Raw genomic sequence first — 20,021 nt, 5'->3', positions numbered from 1 at the left:
TAATTACATGAACCTCGGCAAGATGACCTCCTGAACCCCAAGACCTTTGTGAACCCGAACATTCACTGACTTTAAAAACCAAATGTTGTAAAATAATAACAATAATAATAATGAGTGTGGGATGTATGTAGCGAATAATCACACTCACGAAGTAGCATGCTCTCAGCGCTGAGGACAAACAGGAGACATGAACAGAATAAGAAGGACGGAAGAAGAAACAGCAATGTAGACAAGGAACATGAATCAGGGAACAAACAATAAACATGTAGAGAAAGACGAGCAGGAGGTATAGTCATGTGACTATAATCACAACCACTGACACTTATGTTGATTGGTGTAAGGAGTCATCATCGTTTTCTGCGCCGCTCAAGGGAATGCAAAAACAAAACAAAAACAAAAACTGTTTATCTAACTGTAAAAACTTTGTCTAATGGTCACATGTTCCTCCATATTTGTCACGTTAACAAAAACCTTTACACATCGCATGTTTCGTTTGTCAAAAATAAGTGTTACAAATAATAATGATGATGATGATGATGAGACGACGGAGCAGAAGAAGAAGATGAAGACTGCTTGCAAAGCGCGGAATCCCCGCACGTGGTCGTGTTCTCTCGTGGTGTGCACGTGCACAGTGGCATGTGTGTGAGTGAGCGCGAGATGTGTGCGTGCGTGTTGCCACCGGCAGTGACGGATGGTGCGCCGGGTGCTGTGCCTGTAGGAGCATGTCGCGGTGGACAGGCAGTTCGTTTCTGACACGCATGACAAAGCATCCAGTGGCGGGAACGCACGCACACCCCAGTTTCCACGCCACCGCCGACAGCAGCACGTGAAGCGCGTTCCAGTGACGTAGCACGTGGGATCCATCCGTCACTGGATCCTCGCAAGGGCCGCAACTCGACGTTGCACGCTTTGCGTGTTGCTGGAAACGTGAACTTGGGGGAAACCCGAGACTTATTGGATACAAGACTGCACGCACAGTAAGTGCGATGACGAGCCACCCTAGGGAACACCCAACGTTGATTGAGGAAAGGAGGAACAGAGGAATTCAGAGACGATACAGGAAAACGGAGCGAGAAAAGAACTGAATAAAAGGTCGATCCAGCTTAGTCGCGGATGCTGTGAGATCGAAATCATGTGCGGGAAACCAGAGACAAAACATTTTTGGGCTCAGAACCGACAATAGTGTGGACCACGCCTGCGACAGATTCTTGAAACTCTTTCTGCGAGAGTCTAATAAAAAATGACAACCTGATGGACTTGGTAAATGTTTCTTTGTTTTTCAATTATTGTTCTGAGCTGACATGTGTGCGTGTGTGGTTGTGTATACATGTATGTGGCCCCCAGTGCTGTGCACAACTGTTTGCATGTTGCTGAGGTGGGACATCATCCTCCTATCACCAGACCGACATGCCAGAACAAGTTTCGCAGCTTCTGCACGAAGGCCGGTGGCGGGTGTGGAGGTGTTATTCTCCATGTCTGGTCGAAACCGACGAAGGAGTCAATTTTTCATGAGAGTAGTGTCCCTTTGCTTGATTACAGACCAATAGAGCGTGATCTTCACTGGCGGAGTGTCTCCTGCCTCAAGACAGTTCCTTCCGGTGGCGTGATTCTGAGTGGAGACCGGACTTTGTTGACGAACGGCGCGATCAACAGGCCAAAGTGAAAACCGAACTCAGGAGGAGGAATGAAAACCTATTGTGAGAAAACTGAGCGACAGAGCTTGTGGGTTTTACAGGACCTGTACAGGACACTCACAAAAACTACAAAATAAATAGGGTCTGAGGGCAAACTTGTGAAAAGCTTCCCTACGCAAGCCTCTCTGTCGTTTGAAATGAGGACATCACTTCATCTTCAACATCTTGGAGGTGGCAAGAACACTCCCCAGTCACAATCTCTGCCCCCCACTCTCCTCCAACTCTCCAAAAGGATTATTAGCTGCAAGGGAGGAAGAAGCAGAGGCAAACAATTTCCTGCAGTTTCTGATTGGTCCATCAAGTCGTCTTCTGTAGCTTCAGTAATCTCCCCTCTTGCCTGGAGTTCTTCCTCCGTTTAAAATTATTGGTGGTTGGGCCGAGGAAAGCAATGGTTGTCTCCCTGCTATACCTAGCTTGCTGGGAATGAAATCCTAGAAGTGATCCCACAAAAAGCACCTCGGGGCTACCTGGGATCGCAGCCTGCTACGTTCAGCTGGTCGTCAATACCACAATCCCTAGCGCCGGCGGAAAGCACAGCCTGACAAGGGACTTAAGCGGAGCATGGGATGAAGGGACATTATCGGGGCTTTCAGGGGACATTAATGGCCGCAGTGATGTTTCTGCTCTCGACACAGAGCAGACTTGGAAAAGGCTTATTCTTATTTCTTCTTGAAAGCTTTATTTGACCTAGAAGTAGAGAGCGTGGACCGCTCGTGACACAAGACCTCGACTGACAGCGAGAGTCTTCTAGAAAGAGAACAAGTGAAGACAACTCTATATGGGTATCGGGATTGTTCCGTAAGTAAAGTATAGTAAAATACTTTTAGAGTCAGAACTTATGAACAATAGCTTCAGAAAAAAAACAGGAAACAAAATAATTTAAGGATTTCTCCTCCAAATGACAAAATGAAGCATTTCTGGTTCACTTGAACTAAAAGCATCTTGGTCAGACAGGACACGAAGAGTTTGATCAATAGGATGGCAATGGTGATCGCAAGTACAGACAGACAAACACCTAGGCCAGCCAGCAAGTCGATGAGGCGACCAGCCAGACAGCCCATGCAATTAGCAGTGTGCTCAGTTGTCCAACCAATCGCTGGTGTGGCAGGGAAGCGAGAGCTTTAGATAAAGACTGCTACCATATTCAATGCATTTCAGAGTGTTCTCCTCATAAATACATAAGTAGTTCTCATCCCAGTCCTGGCGGTGTGTTGCCTGTGGGGACCAGCCGCAGCTCAAGGTAAGACACACTGGATCCGTGAACCACTCTGCTGGACGTCAGCTGATGTCCTCCAGCATCCAATCAAAGCCCGCGACTTCTGTAAATAACCTTTTTGTGGGAGGTCGTGGGATGGATGCTGGGTGTGACGGGCTGTGGAGACTAAAAAGGAGAAAATGGAAAATGGATTCGCGGGACAAGAATTAGAAAGGACACGGTGGCCAAGAAGAGAATCCGTGTAAATGCCAGATCGACGTCTGATGCGGCGGCAGCAAAGAGAGAAAGAGCTTGAGTTAAATGGCTTTCGATTGGTCGATGGCTTTATCTCGGCGGAGATTCGAACTGAGGAGGAAACTATTGGAAGTTTGTGTGAAGACCCAGCTGCACCGTGCGGCCGGTCGATCCCGGCATATGGCGGACAGAGTCTCGTGTTTTATCTTTCCCCGAGCTAGGCTTCACCAGCGAGCAAATTAATTAAAGGCTAATTAGTGTTTATAAGTCTGATTCGTTTCATTCTGTGTGTGTGACAGAGCGACAGCGAGACAAGAAAAGAAAGAATATTCATACTTGCGGACATATGCAAGTGTGTTCGCGTGTTCGTCTGCATGCGTGTGTGTGTGTGTGAGAGAGAGCTTGCGACTGAGATTTGCTGAAGCCTGGATCTTGCCCCAAGATTGCCGGAAGTGCGTCATAAAGCTCCTACAAGGCGCCCTCTGGTGACTAATTACGGCGCACGCGCGCGGGAAGATTAAAAAGTATGGTGACCAGGCGCGTGGCCCCTCCCCCGGCACGCGGAGAGGGGACAGAAGGGTGGATAGGTTGGAGGTCAAAGGGCTCGGAGAAGGACCAACACTCTATAGAGTCCCCCCACACACAAACCTCCCCAATCCCCGCCCCCCAGACCTCAGTCACCACGCCCGCGGCCATAAACACTGCTGACGTCGGGGGCTGACGTGCCTCGGAGGCATCAGCTTGGGGGGCTGGCCGTCAGATGGACTTTGTCCTTTCCCTCGCGTGCAATAGGATCAGAATGGTGTCTGCGTAAATTTAATTTAACTCCGCGGCATTAACTGCGGCGGTTGGACATGGCTGCACAGATTGTGACACAGTTCGTCAGACTGTCCAGCAAATCGCGCGCAGACGATGTCGAGGTGTGTGAGTACCTGCTGCAAACGCTCTTCATTATTTCTCTTGGCTTTCGTTTGTTTCCCGCTCACTGATTCCTTCCCTAGTCTTTGGCTGATTCCATGGCGATCTGTCTCCAGGCCAAGTGGCTGCAGACACGAGAAGGATGGATGCCATAAGGCTTCCTTTCCTGGACTAATCACAAACCAGTTCTCTTTTCTTTCTCTCTTTTTGCAGGTCTCCCTTGCTCCTTCTTCTCTCCTCTTCCCTCGTTTCCACTTCATCTGTCGTGTAATCACGCGACCTAAATAATGAAATCGTTAAAGAAGGAGTGAAAACTGCAGACGAGTGGAGGCGTCAGGTTGGGGATTCTCTCCCCTGTGCATCTCTTGCTGCCTCCCTGTGTTCAGACTCTCGGCATCGCGTTCACGAGTAGAATTAACGGCCATTAACGGCTCGTGGTGAGAACTTCACCCTCCACCCCGACACTCACTAACTGTTCCACACTTCAACTCTCACTGCCGTGTGGGAGGCGAAGCATGTGTCATCTAAATGTTTCTTTTACTTCTCATCAAGCATCCTCATCCGTGTACTTCCCTCATCTGTGTGTATGTTATGTGTGGGTATGTGTGTGGAGGGGGTATGTTATGTGTGTGTACCCACCCTCTCCACTGTAAAAACTAACAAACGATTTATCAATGCTCGACTAGTTGTTGCTGGATTTTATAAAGTTCTTTTGTTGCTGACGCTGGGTGTAGAATGAAAAATGTCATCACAATGAACTTTAAGGTTATCTTGACCATCTCAACTCGTTCACAAATATCGATAAAACTCAAATAAATTCATCCTGTGGGGGCCACGAAGTAAGTTTCCAAGAGGAATTCATTCTGCGGAAGAAGAAAGCTGTCTGCTCCGGATGAAATGTTTTAAGCCCGGTTCAACAGCTCATCTGTCAATCCAGCGACTGACATGTTTTTAGAAGTGTACAAAGGAAGAACGAAATAACAAGAAACAATGCTTGACCCTCCTGAAACATCTATCCGACTAAACTTAAAAGTAATATGAAGCCCTGGACATTGAATTCGACTTGCAAAAAATAAATAAATAAATAATAACAATCAGCTATATTTTGATTTTTAAATTTTTTTTTTTAAATTCGCCAAGGCACTAGGGTTCAATGTCACTTCTTTATTTGCAATACTTCTTGCTGAATCTTGGTCGGACAACTTCTTTTAAAGATTTCTTCCCTCGTGTTATCTTCTCCTGGAAGACGATGCGATGAGCTTGACATTGTGGAGAAGATTATTTTTGGAGGCCATCATGTAAAGACGAAAGGACAGACAGGTCGCAACAATCCAAACCTGAGGGATAGACCCCGAGTGTGCTGTAGCAAAATTTTCTACAACCACCAATGTAGCCATCTGCATAAATAATCTTGTAATAAAATATTTTAGCCAATAAACGGTATGAACAAGTAGACACCTACATCCATAGTCTTGAAATCTAAGAACTAAAGAAGATGCTACAAAAATTTAGCACTTATGAAAAATACGAAGATACAGTTGCAGGGCGTTCAAAATATTGTGACAGTATCGCCTTACGAACTGCAATATGGCGGTTGATCGCCTTCAAGCGAAATCATTTAGGGTGTATCCATTAGTTTCAAATCAGTGGCAGGTCGTCATTCCATCACACGAGGTCAGAAAAACATTCACTCACAATGAGGTTCTCTCCCTGTACCGTCCTGCCCGGGAGGAATGGAAACGCCCTGCTAGTCTGATCGAAAGCTTATCAAAGATCTAGCCTGCTTTCACCCACGACCTTACCTCTCGTGGACCGAAGCTTTCGACCAGAAAACCCTTGTCTGGTGAAGGTACCCGCTCCCGTGACAGTTCTCCACCCTTCTCCCTCTCCCTCCTTCACCCGTCATGCCATCCCTCCGGAGGGAGCAAGGCAGGATGCGCATGGTCACGCTTACAACCATCTCCTGACTCGCCTCCCGGCCCCGAGCGTCATGGCGTGATGGCCGCCGCTTTCTCCTCGCCGGAACTCGCGCACAGCTCCCTGCACAAAATAACATTGATTTCTCGCACCACTACATGGGAGCAGTCAGCACAGGGGTAGGGGACAGGAGGGGAACATGATCATCAAATGTTTACTTGCTTTGTCTCTCTCTCTTATCTAAGTCACTTTCTCTTTCCATCTCTCGTCTAGACTCATCTAGACTTTTCATCTCTCTCTCTCTCCGTTTCTCCTTCTCTCGGTCCTTCCTCTATCTGTCTCTGGAGCACATAAAGTGATGACAGCGAGACAAATGTACAACACTGACGTCAGGGTAGTGCATGGATACCTTACGTTGTCAAGGCCTCAGCCAATGGGAAAACTGGAATTAATGCAGATATGACATCACGTGTTCGACCTTTCACCCAGATTTGGGTAAACAGTATCTTGCCCTGATGATTAGAAAAAAATGCGCTATGCTAGTCAACGATGTCAGCTTTTAGCAAGACTTTCTTCTAAACAAATAAAGATGATTTGCACTAGCATTTGCTTGTGTGTATGTGTGTGATGGAGAGAGAGAGTGAAAGAATGGACTAGAAGTGGTATACAGGGAGAATGAATGAAAACAAAGGCGTACAGGGAAGCAACGAAAAGTTTTATTTCTCTTTCCCTCTCTCTCTCTGGAAGCTCGCCCCTGGAAGCAGAGCCGTGGGGCCGCCTGATAAAGCGAGGAGCGGCGGCGGAGGAAAATGTTTGTTTGTATGACTTGCGACACGATCAGCGGCCACAAACACGCGAGAACATCCGGGTTATCAGCCGCCATCGCACGTGCTGTGCGACCACAAATGTTTCTCGACAGGCAGGGGCAGATAATTAATGGATAAACAACTGTCAAGGGGAGACGACGAAGTGGAAAGTAAACCTGAAAAAAAAAAAGAGGAAAATCCGGACCCATCAAGCGAGATTAAACACTCAATCCCGCATGTCGGAAAATATTCAGTCGGCTTAGTTATACAAGCCACATAAAAAATCCTTTGCCTACCCTCCAGCGAGAATGAGACATCTGGCTTATGTTTCCAATTAACTTGTTGTTGTTGTTGTTAAAATCAGTCTATGTGCGAGATCATTATGAACACGTGAAGCGCATTTCTCTCTCTCTGTTTGGTAGTAAAGGGAAATATGTTTCCTCCAGCTTCTGGAAGCAGTAGAGGATTGTGGGAATCCAGAAGCTGTATCTCCAAGTCCAAGACGGTTTCTGAACGATAGACCAACGCCATAGGGGCTGGTGGTCATCCAGACCTCCTACCCCTTAACATACACCCACATGAATGGTGATACGTGTGTGTTTTACAGATATATCGACACGAAGAAGATGCGAGATCATCACCATCATCATCTGCAGCAGAGAAACAGCAGTGTAAACCAGAAAGAGAAAGAAGAATTAAAAATAGACTAATCTAAAGAACATTTTGGAGATGAAGATAAAGTAGGCTTTTTTCTACGTGATAGGAAGGAAGGAGGGGTGAAACAGTTACAGTGAGAGAGGGAGGGACAGGAAGAGAATGGCAGGCCAGCAAACTTATCATTAGGTGAATTGAAATACCGCGGGTGCTAACAGGCGGGCGGTGTGTACCCCATCACGTGCAGCGCTCGGCCACTCCATCACAGGTCGCCGGCCTCGCGACAAGCAATACATCCAACATGGAGCATGGCTGACATCTTATTGCAAACTTCCTGTCCATTTGTACCCACCCTACTTTATCTACCCACACCTGTAGTCAGAGAGCGAGATAGAGGTCTGAGCCAGGCTGATTCACCTGCAATGTATCTGATCAGACGATGAGGCTAGGTGTGTGTCTGTGATCATCCGGGTGGCTGGTAGGTTTGAACGGATGGAATATCGGTGGGTGAATGGTGGGTTGAAGGGGTTGCTACTGGAATGGAAGGTCGGGAAGACGTGTGGGGGTCCGTTGTGGGGGGGACTGGAGGATAAGACGTGATAATGCAGTGAAGAATTAAAGTCATTATTATCTGCTAAACGTTTGTCATTGTCTCAAGCTGATAGTGTCGCCGGTGAGGTCGGAGTCCCAGCGCACCAGGGATCTGTCTGACCTTAATGAGGGGATTAGTGCCAGCGGAAGACAGATTCGTGGGGTCCCCCAACCTAACCCTCCAAGTTCCTCCCTCCCTTCCTTCCTTCCCCGTCTCCTGCACGACAGATGGAGGGGCCTCACGTGACCGACAAAGGGGCGTGGCCGTGGGCCGCCATGTTGGCGCAGGCACGTGAGCGCCAGTCGTTGGCTGAGGGCAAGTGTCCGGCCAACGTAGAACAGATGGCGCTAGGGTTCGTCATAACTAGGATTTGTAGTCATGGCGGAAACTCGCCGAGAAATACTTCTCTCTTCCTTCCTCTTGTTATTTGTTAACTAGCATGGTCTCGTGACCTCAAGATGCAGACATACAATCACACAGACACAACATCTCCAGTCCCTGGTCTGTCGGACTGGCAACGTGATGCAAAGTGCCCGGATGTTCGTTTGATTTGACATGTTCATGAAATAGATTGAAATAGAGGCTGTAACAGTCATACTTTGAGTCTGACAGTCGGACCTTGCTTGTTTGAGTAGATATGTTTGTCCGAGTTTGTAAAGTCGCACAATTTGTTGTTACATACATAAGACATGCAGAACATGTGAAGGATGTGTGGATTCAATTCTGTAACCGCTGTGGAGGCGTACGGCTGGTTGGCTGGCAGCACCATGTTTGGTATTTGACCCCGCACTTGACCTGGACGGTTCCTTCCGTGCTTGTTGGACCTGACTCGTTAGAATCAATTAGCTCCAGTAAGTGTAGACCTTTCTACAAGTTGTCTGCTCGTGTGGTTGACATATCTGTAAGCCTCGCTGCCCACAATGCTTCATGCAATAGTAAGTCAATGTATATAGCGAGTACCCACCATCATCAGACTGTAGCCACATCTGATGTTAGACACTTGGGGTAGCTGTATCAGACATAATGTCAGGTGTGTGATGCCTCATGTGCAATGCATAATGCAAGTATTATCTAATGTTAGACACAGGGGGCGCAATGTTAGTCGCTGTGTCCCACCCGGGATGGATAATGTTGCAAACACCAGATGCAATGCAGACACACAGGCTTGCAGCAACATTTGACAAGACCGAGATCGGCGCCATCCTCGGGGAGCGATTCCCACCATTTCCCATTTCCTAATGCACAGCTTTCTTTGTGACCCCCGTCTGGACACTAAACAGAAGGACGCCATATTGACTGAGCACCGCTGGGAAATTGTGACCAATGGCTGGAATCTTATCTCACTCATATGAACAAATAGCAGAACATAAAGCCCAACCATCTGGCTCCTTTAGGGTCCTGTCACATCATGTCCACTCAGTTCTGTCTCGTGATTTCATGGACGAGGAGTGGTGGAGGGCGGTGGAGCGGAAGCGGACAAAGTTTGTTTGACAAAATTTACTCCAAGCAGGTCAGGTGAGTGAAGGGGCCTCACGATCGCCGACAGGTTATTCGTTTTCTTTTTCTTTTTTTCCATCTCGATCTTGTCTTTCGTCAAGGACTCTAAAGGACTCTGTTTGACAGCATGCTACAGAGGTCCGCGGGGTTACATCGGGGTCAAGCTTACACCGTTTTATAGAGGGACCCCTAGCACTTGAGTTTGCAAACTGCAGGCCACGCTGGTTAAAGCTACATAGCCTACGGGAAGTAAAAGCTAAGTGGTCCACTGTGTCTAAACCACGGTGTAGGAGGCGAACTGAGCTTTAAATCAGGTGCACATGAATGTGTTGGGTAACCCTAGGGATGCGCTCGTTTGTTGGTGTTCTATTTTTTAAAATTCTGACTAATCATGTTAAGAATACTTTACTTCAAGCACACATTCGCACGCGCATTCCGCACATCTCACCCTCTGCAGGACGCGACTGCTCTGATTTCAATTACACTTCTTCAGTCTTCGTTGTGAAAGTTTTCATGGCAGTCCAGTCGAGTTCTAATTCAACCATTGGTTACAAAAGTTGTCGAGTGTCGCCAACCGCAGGTGATGGCACCATCAGCCGACGAAGGCGCAGTGACTCATCCAGAACAGTCTGCAAGTGGCGGAGGTTGTGTGTGGGGGGCCGCTTCCAGACTCCGATAACGAGGGAAGAGAAGACGCAGAACCGGAAGTTACGAACCTGTCGTTCAGCTAGAGTACTGCGCCTGCGCGACCTTTCTAGCGAAGAGTAGGGAGAACTAGAGGCGTCGTCGTCTGCTGGTCACCATCTGTCCAATCGTTGTCGTCTGTCCGAGACATTGACACCGCCAGCAACGACAGCCACCCGACAAGCTGGCACCTCGTCACGTCCTCCACCTCCAGACAACGGCGATAATTTCATCGCGAATTATTACACTTCTCCCCCCACCCTTCCCTGCCGCACACCTCCAGTCCTCTCCGTCCACTCGTGTCACGCGGTGCGTCTGCAGATCGTGCAGCACGTGCAAGCTGACCGGTCGTCGATGGTGACGTAGTCGATGCGCGCGCACACTGAAGCGGTTAGTAGGATAGGAGTCAGGCAGACGTTGATGGATGTGCGGGTGGCTGAGGTGGGTGAGGGGGTGAGAGGGTGGCTGGGAGGGTGGAAATTGAGGAAGTGAGCAAGGAAAGTGAACACTAGTGCCAACGTTACAGCCGCTGGCTAACGGTCTTGCCCACCAAGGGTCGTCTGTCGTCTTGTCCAATTTCGTGCGTCACATGACGCAGCCAGATGATCTACCCTCGCGGCGTTCTTTGCAGTGATCTCCCTTTGTCTAAGCCGGTCAGTGATCCCTTTTCCTCACGTCTCCTCTACAGCCAATGATCATTACGGCGAGGAAATGGCGGTCGATGTTCCTGGGGTCAAGGCGATCCTCTCTGTGGCTGGAACTCATCAAAAAATAATTGTAAGAAGTGATGTAACCGCGCTGTCACTCCAATCTGTCTCATCACCAGAATTATCGCAATCACTGCATGGTTTATTTGACTAGCTGAATTCTGTAAAACGAAACATCGATTAAAAATAGACAAGCCTCGCTCTCACTTGAGTATTTTATGCGACATTAAATGTTTCCGTAATCGAAGGATTCCTGGGTGATTGATCGCACGATTGTCAACAATCAAACACGATGGACAAAACTGTATCAGAAATGAAAAAAACTCACTTAGCTAGTGTCGGGGTCCTTTCTCTCTTCATTACACAAACGTGTGATACTTTTGTTGTTAATTGACATACACACATACACACACACATACACACACACACGCGCGCGCGCATGCGTACACTCTACCAAATAATACCACAAACTTTCAAGCCACCAGAATGGCTGCACAAGGGAGATTATTCTCACACTCAGGACGCCGAGGCCTGCAGGCGGAAGTTGTCCATCTGTCGCACACAGCACGGGCGTCTCGTCTGCACTGAGGCAGCAGCCGCTACTTCCGGTCGGCGCGCGCAGCACCGGTGCGCCTCATTTCCTATGGTGCGCATTAGCAAGTCATGGGCAGCAGGTGGGCGACTACTCTCATCGATCTCTGCTGTCGTTTTAACGGATTATCTTCCCTTAGCCCGAGTTACCTTGATCCTCGTCTTGCTGCCAACGTCTTGACCCGCTGACCTCTTAGTCTTCACTCACATCTTGGGAAACATTGTCTTGTACAGAGCACGACCCAGTCATTACAAGAACATGTGGCCTCAAATCATTGACCACTGGACCACTGGACCACTGGACCACTTCTGACATTACTGTCATGCAGCACATTCGCCACAGATAGCCACATATTCGGGCAATGTGCATCCAATTAAGACGGAGGCCCAAGCGAGCTGGCAAACATCTGTGGTCCCACCAACTTCCATGAATGGATTGTTTGCTGGAATCCTTCTCCTGGGTTTCCTTGGCTGCTCGAGAAGCGAGTAATATTTTGTGTGTCAGGCAGGAAGACAAGTTTGCGGGGAAAGTTCTGACATTCCTGAAGGCCAGACAAACAGAGTGGAGGAACTCAGTGGCTGCCATGTTGGTTACACAATCGCTCCTTGTCCCACACCCCGCGTCTGATGTTTGTCCTTAAGGGCAAGGGTCAGGTGAGGGACTTTCACACGAAGAACTGAAACAATGGGTGGAAGATTTTATGGCCAACACAAGGGCTCTCTGTCTCTCTCTCTGTCTCTCCCCTGCTCCCACATTCAGCCCCAACTACATCCACCAGACAGTGTCATCAATATGAACATCTTCCTCGAAAGTGTTAGAGGTCGAGAATAAACCAGTATTCTTCAGTATGAATCACAGTTTGCCCTCAGTGGAAATATGTTGCCGCAAGCTGTGCCTTACACACTGTATTCTTTGGCAGTTTATTTTATTTATTTATTTTTTTTTTTCGCTGAATATCAGTAATTTGATCTTCTGTTTGCTGTACATTACCATTTTAGCCTTTTGTTAACTGTATAATACTTTTGCCCTTTTTTCTGATAATATATATTAAATATATCCTAAGTATTATTTGAATGTACAACACGCGAACCCCACAGCTTTGAGCACACATTACAGACACAGAGAAGTTTGTTGACATGTGTGATGTTTGTATTTAGTTGAAGTCTTTGTGCACGTGGCCATCATTTTCCAGCATTACCACAGATTTTCCCTAAAAGCTTTTCTGCTTTGTCGATGGCTGCTTATACTTCTAAATTATCTTCCCCTGTCACCATTAGCTGATGGACTGGGAACAAAAAAAAAAACAACAACTCAGCTATTTCCGAGATGGAGAGTGATTAAGGACAGAAGTAATAGGATGGGAGCTAAGTAAGCTTAGTATTAGCCATCTTCCCACATCAAAAAATCTCCTAATCTTTTGTCGAGTTTGTCTTTCCTGTTTTTGTGTAAACTTTGACTTTTTTTAATTTTTTTTTTTTTTTGTAATTCATGATACGGTATTTTAGGAATTTTAGTTGCGGACATATGGTGTAAATCTTGTGGAGAGACTGGCTGTGCGATCAGGGGCAGGCCCCCAGATGAGGCCTGGGAAAGGAGGGATGGCGGCCAGGTATTTATCAGGCTGACAGCGCCACAGCTTGCGACGAATGTTGTTGGTAAATAATTATTCCCGAGCTGACTGCGACAGAGAAGAAAGAGCAGTGTTCGCACAAAAACTTGGAGAAGGAAGTGAGGAACATGAAGAGAGCCTCCCAGACAGACACAGTTACCCCCGTGTTCGCCCTTTGATCTTCCTATTTCTCTTGATGAGATTTGGGAGGGTCTGTGCATGTGTTTCTGCGGCTTTACCAGCTTTCCTTCACTCCAATCTTCTTTGTACCTCTTCTCTTCCCCACTTACAACTCCTCTTTCTTTTTTTCTTTCTTTTGATAGCGATGTGTTGTATGTGGCTGTGGGATGTTTGTATGCATTTGAGGTGTGTGTAATTATGTATGCTCGAGCCTTTGTGTATCTTTCTCTGCGTGTGATGTGTGTTTCTTCAGAAAAATCAGAGTTGGATGGTAGACAAAGCGCTCGTTTCAGTATCGATAATTTTATATTTGACTCTAGTAGGTCTTGAATACTCTCCCCTTTCCTCATTTTTTTCTTTCTCTCGGCTTCTTGAAAACCGTGTGACCCTCAGGTTCAATGCCTGGACAAGAGAATGTCAGCGGGGGAAAGACTGCATGCGATTTCTCTTGATTATCGCAAATTTGTGAATGCTTTCCGAGTCCCCGAAGACGTGACCATGCTACGTGCTGGACGTAGTCGCCGATGATGAGGAGATATGCCCGACACCCTCGCTGGAAAATGCATTATGTTGGTTCGTCCTTGTGAGAGAGGGAACAGTTTCATGCTCAGTGGTGTTCTGGTGCATGAAAGTAGTTTTATTTTAATATTTCTCCCCTCTCTCGCTCTGTGCAAGACAACACATGTGAAGTGATTATCACGTGTCTGGAAGCTGCAGGCAGTGACTCATGCCTCGCCATGAAGGATGCGATGTCTGCGTTTGACAACAGGAGATCTCGAGATTGCAGACACTGCTGTTATTTCCATGAAGCTGCTCTGTTCATATTCACACAATTAATGAGCACACACGTGAACCGGAAGTCCTTAAAGCCAACAGATAAAACAACACTTTTGCAATCTTCAGAATCTGAATAAATTCTTAATGCGAATGTTTTCTATTTGTACTGATTTGTTAAAACCTTAAGGTGTGTTTTGTCTCTCTTTGGAAGTTCTGATTTATCACGATTTTTTTTTTTTTTTTTTTGCGATGGTTGTGACATGTTGATGTTATGTATATGTTATGCTATGAGAGGGGGTGCGTGCGTGACTGCGCGTGCGCGCATGTATGTATGTGTGTGTGATGGCGTGCACCAGCAGCACCACAGAAGGGGAGAACGGGTATTTAAAACAATCGATTGTCATGCGAACCTTTTGACCATTAAAAGGTGTGAAGTGAACGCGTAAGCTGCGCTAAAAGCGCGCCACACCACGTGACACGTGACTGCCCTTCACTCACCCAACGCTCGCTGCTTCCCTTCCCATCTCTTACCATCTCCTCTGTTACGAAATTGAGTATTTTTAGTTTGACGAGGCCTTGGCGGAAGTGGCGATGTCAAGGCCAGGGCGTACTGCGTCTTAATTTTTTAATATTTTTTTTTTATTTTGCATTTTTAGCATTTTTGAAGGGATCTATAAAAAGCTGGGGTAGACCTAGGTGGTCGTTATTCGATTTTTCTGAGTTGTTAGTAGTACTCTGTGTGAGTTGAAAGTAAGAGGATGCGAGTAGCCTGTGTGGCAGTCCGCTGATTATGTGGTTATAACGTTGAGTTGTTGAACATTGAAATAATACTGAGAAATATTACAGTGTGAGCCGCTGTATACGTGTTCTATCTTCTGTTCAACGGATGACTGAAGTGACTTTGTACAGGAAAGTGTGACACCGCAGATTTTCAGATCTTTAAACGAGCCAAGTTACCGCTACGGTCGTAACATCTGGGGGCCTGTCCGGGGATCTGCACCGTCATCGTTTCCGTACAAAGAAGCTGCTGTAGAAAGGACAAGAGAACTGTGAGTGAATCTTTTTGAGTTGAGTGTACAGCCATGGAAGTTACGAAGGAGCTAGTGAAGTTAGGCAAAGAATTAGGCCTGGAGAGAGAAGAGTTAAAAGTGTTTGTAAAACAGATGGAGAGAGAACAAAGAGAGAGGGAGAGAGAAGAAAGAGCTGCAGAGCGAGAACTACGGAAATTACAACTAGAACATGAAGAGAGAGAAAGACAACGCGTGCATGAATTAGAGATGGCGCGTCTGAGGCCAGCAGTCACCATGTCGGAGGTGTCTGTGAAGTGTGAGAGGCCAAAGCTGCCGAAATTTGTAGACGGTAAAGACAGTATGGACAGTTATTTACAAAGGTTCGAGCGCCATGCTGAGCTGTCTAGTTGCCACGAGGTGAGTGGGCGGTGTCGCTCAGTGCGTTACTGTCGGGGCATGCACTGGACATTTATTCACGCATGCCGACAGAAGCAGTTCAAGACTATTATCAGTTGAAGCAAGCGTTGTTGAGTGGATATGACTTCACGGAGAACGGCTTTAGGCGACGTTTCCGTGCAAGTAAACCAGAGAAAGGGGAGAGCCCGAGCAGTTTACAGAAAGGTTAAGAGCATACCTTTATAGATGGATTGAGGCAGCGGGGCAAAAGACGGACTTCGACGGTCTGTTGTATATAGTACTCAAAGAGCAGTTCATCGAAGCCTGCCCCAAAGACTTGGCAGTCTTCTTACAGCAGCAAGAAGACCAAAGCCTAAAAGCATTGTCGAATGCTGCGACAAGATACCTGCAGTCGCAAGGCAGAGAGTTCACAGCCAGGTTAAGAGGGTCCCTGTCTGCAGCCGACACGGCCCAGAACACCACATCTGCCCAGCGCAGCCAAGGTTACGATCGGCATCAAGGCAACGAGCTGCGGTGTTATTCCTGCGGTGGAAAGGGTCACAAGGCCATGGTGTGCCCGAGCAACTCGATGAGACATTCAACCAGCCGCCAAACACTGGAGGGAAACACACGACGGACTCCGCAACCGTCGAATCGTCGTCCTGTGATGTCAGCAAACGTGGCCATTTGTGAGGGAGATAGCCAAGGGCCAAGCTATGAAGGCCGACGACAACACACGATCGCTACTGACAGCACGACCCAGAACGAGCGGCACACTCCAGTGGTAGACTGCGCGTTTACCACGAGAACGACCGGCGACATTGGTAATATGCCGGTGTCACGCGGACAGGTGGGAGGTAACAACGTCACCGTGCTGAGGGACACTGGGTGTTCTGGAGTCGTCATCCGGAAAGACCTTGTGTTAGAAGGCCAGTTCACCGGTAACAGCTCGAGGCTCAGATGCTGCCACGGGCATAGTCAGGATGTGCCGACTGCTGATGTTGAAATATCATCGCCGTACTTCAGTGGCCAGGTGAATGCAGTATGCCTCGATAACCCGCCATATGATCTGATCATCGGCAACATTGAAGGCGCTAGAGCCGCTGATGACCCCGACCCAGAGTGGGAACACACATGTGCTGTAATGACTAGAGCACAGGCGGCCCAAGAAAAAGTAAAAACCCAAGCTTTAGCTGTCATACCGAACGTGAGAATGCCTGACATTGATAAAGAAGAACTCATTCGGATGCAGCGAGATGACCCGACACTGGACCAATGTCGCAAGCAGGTAGCCAAGTACACAGAAGATGACGAAAAGATCAGGTTTGAGGAGAAAGGAGGGGTGTTGTACCGCATATTCCGCCAGCGAAACTTCCATAATGGGCAGCCGGTCCGCCAAGTGCTAGTCCCAGCTCCCTTACGGCGGTCAGTGATGGACGTCGCACATTCATCCATCATGGGTGGTCATTTAGGTGTCAGGAAAACTTTGGACAAAGTCACTGCAGCCTTTTACTGGCCTGGCATCTCTGGGGATGTAACCCGCTTTTGCCAGTCTTGCGATGCCTGTCAGAAAACGGTGCATAAAGGCAAGGTGGCTAAGGTACCTTTACAGAAGATGCCGCTGATTGATGTGCCTTTTAAGCGGGTAGCGGTAGACCTCATAGGTGAGATTAAGCCCGCCAGCGAGTCAGGACATAGGTATATCCTGACGCTAGTTGACTACGCAACCAGGTACCCAGAAGCGGTTCCTCTGAAGAAGATCGATACCGAGACCGTCGCTGAAGCCTTGATTGGAATATTCAGCCGCCTTGGAGTGCCAGAAGAAATACTTAGCGATTTGGGACCGCAGTTTGTGTCTGAATGCATGAAAGAGGTCTCCAGGCTCCTCGGCATTCGCCAGATTACCACCACCCCATACCACCCGATGTGTAATGGACTTGTCGAGAGATTCAACGGTACACTTAAGGCCATGCTAAGAAAACTATGCCGCGACCAGCCTAGACAGTGGGACCGATACGTCAACGCACTGCTGTTCGCTTATCGGGAGGTCACCCAAGAGGCTACGGGTTTTTCACCTTTTGAACTGTTATTTGGACGAACCATACGAGGTCCCATGCACATTTTGAAGGAGCTATGGACCAAGGAGGTCAACGAACCCGAAATTCGGAACAGCTATCAGTATGTGTTCGAGCTGCGGGAAAGGTTGGAAGAAACCTTACAGCTTGCAATGACTGAACTAGAGAAGGCTCAAGGAAAGGCCAAGCATTTCTATGATCGGAAGACGAAGAACAGAACGTTCAAGCCCGGCGACAGAGTCCTAGTGATACTACCTTCAGACCACAATAAACTGTTAATGCACTGGAAAGGTCCGTTTGCAGTGCGAGACGTCAAGGGTCTGAACGACTATGTCGTGTTTATAAAAGGAAAGGAGAAGGTGTTCCACGCCAATCTGCTCAAGCGGTACATAGAGAGAGATCCAGATAGAGCGGCTGAAAACATTACCGAGATAGCAATTGCTTCGATTGCTAATGGGCCGCCAAGCTTGAGCAACTCGGCATCATGTCAAGTGGCCACCATCACGAGTGATGAAGATGGGTGTGTCGAGGACGGGGGTGAGGACCTCCTCGAACTGGGAGACATACACCATGGTGAGTCGGTGGACAACCTGGTTTACGGGCTCAATCTGTCCAGCCAACAACGGGCAGAGCTACAAGAACTAGTGAGACAACATAGCTGTATCTTTACGGACGTACCGGGAAAAACTAACCTCATCCAGCACGAGATACGATTAACGTCAGACGTGCCGGTCAGATGTAAGCCTTACCCGATACCATATGCTACCAGGGAGTCTTTGAAGAAGGATATCGAGGAAATGCTGCGTTTGGGAATTATTCGGGAGTCCAAGTCACCCTACGCGTCGCCAGTTGTGGTAGTGAGAAAGAAAGATGGAAGCAACAGGGTGTGCGTCGACTTCAGGAAACTTAATAAACTTACCCACTTGGACCCAGAGCCCATGCCGACGCCGGCTGATCTGTTCCGACAGCTGAGCGGTGACAGATTCTTTACGAAAATCGATTTAAGCAAGGGTTATTGGCAAGTGACCATACCCGAAGAGGACATCCAGAAAACAGCGTTTGTGACACCCGATGGTGTATACGAATTTTTGAGAATGCCGTTTGGAATGAAAAATTCAGGTGCAACATTGAGGAGAGGTTTAAAGAAGATATTAGACGACTTGGAGGGTATCGTGCACTACTCCGACGATATACTGGTTCACACTCAGACTTGGGAAGATCATCTCCGCGTGATCCGCGTGCTGCTTGATCGCATCGTCGAGAACAACCTGACTGCCAGGCCTAGTAAGTGTATACTCGGCACTGATGACGTAGACTTCATAGGGCATCGTCTTAAGAGCGGAGTGAAAGGAGTGCACGAGGACAATGTCAAGAAGGTGAGAGATGCACCAAGGCCACAAAATAAGAAGCAGTTACGTTCTTTCCTTGGCCTGGCATCCTTTTATCGGGAGTATATGCCTCACTTCGCAGCCGTGACGGCACCTCTCACGGACCTTCTAAAGAAAGGACAGCCAAGTTCACTCGAGTGGGGTGAAGCGCAAGAGCGAGCATTTGTTACCGTCAAAACATTCCTGACCAGTGACCCGGTGCTGCAGCTCCCAGATCCTTCTAAGATGTACGTTTTAAGCACAGATGCATCAGATACAGGGGTTGGGGCGGTTCTGATGCAGGAACACGGAGGAAAGTTATTCCCTGTCTGCTACGCAAGCAGAAAGCTGAATGGGGCCGAGAGAAGATACTCTACTATCGAGAAAGAGTGTTTAGCCATCGTATGGCGGTGAGGAAATTCCGGTTATACCTAGAAGGAGTTAGGTTTACCATACGGACAGACCACAACCCTCTCACCTATTTGAACACTGCACGATTTGAGAACAATAGGGTGATGAGGTGGACCCTGTTTTTGCAGAACTTTGACGTGCATTTTGACTCTGTAAAGGGATCGGACAATGTTGGTGCTGATTTCTTGAGCCGGTTTGGCTCAAAGAACTGAACTGAGCTGAATATAACTACAATCCGATGAAGGATACTGTGATTAGCAATTACATGTGTGAAGTTTTGTTAAGTAGCTTTATTGTTAAGAGACTGGTTAGTTTTGATGTGAGGAGAGATCATGCCTTAATTTGGTTTTTGGTTGAGAAGATGGATGATACCTTAAAATGTTTGTTTCATTTCGTATGTTTGTAGAAGAAAGTCCTGCGGAGTTTCTTCTTGAAGTGGGAGGGTATGTTACGAAATTGAGTATTTTTAGTTTGACGAGGCCTTGGCGGAAGTGGCGATGTCAAGGCCAGGGCGTACTGCGTCTTAATTTTTTAATATTTTTTTTTATTTTGCATTTTTAGCATTTTTGAAGGGATCTATAAAAAGCTGGGGTAGACCTAGGTGGTCGTTATTCGATTTTTCTGAGTTGTTAGTAGTACTCTGTGTGAGTTGGAAGTAGTACTCTGTGTGAGTTGAAAGTAAGAG

At 47.6% G+C, this 20,021-nt stretch overlaps 1 protein-coding gene across 1 annotated transcript; it reads left to right on the top strand.

The window, feature by feature from the left end:
* The first annotated feature begins 15,354 nt into the window (after positions 1-15,354).
* LOC112563872 lies at positions 15,355-19,339 on the top strand. Its single transcript, XM_025238288.1, has 2 exons — positions 15,355-15,436; positions 15,744-19,339. The coding sequence occupies exons 1-2, from the start codon at positions 15,355-15,357 to the stop codon at positions 19,337-19,339; spliced, it is 3,678 nt and encodes a 1,225-aa protein (XP_025094073.1).
* The last annotated feature ends 682 nt before the right edge of the window (positions 19,340-20,021 follow it).

The sequence above is a fragment of the Pomacea canaliculata genome, linkage group LG5 (genome assembly GCF_003073045.1).
Source record: "Pomacea canaliculata isolate SZHN2017 linkage group LG5, ASM307304v1, whole genome shotgun sequence".
NCBI lineage: Eukaryota > Metazoa > Mollusca > Gastropoda > Architaenioglossa > Ampullariidae > Pomacea > Pomacea canaliculata.
Note: the sequence above shows the minus strand (reverse complement) of the source record. Positions and strands in the feature narration are given on the sequence as shown.

Excerpts from the sequence above, each read along its gene's own strand:
- LOC112563872 (XM_025238288.1), top strand. The coding sequence starts at position 15,355 with ATGGCGCGTCTGAGGCCAGCAGTCACCATGTCGGAGGTGTCTGTGAAG. Across the intron at positions 15,437-15,743 it reads GCTGCCGAAATTTGTAGACG|CGGGGCAAAAGACGGACTTC; the intron begins GTAAAGACAGTA and ends GGATTGAGGCAG.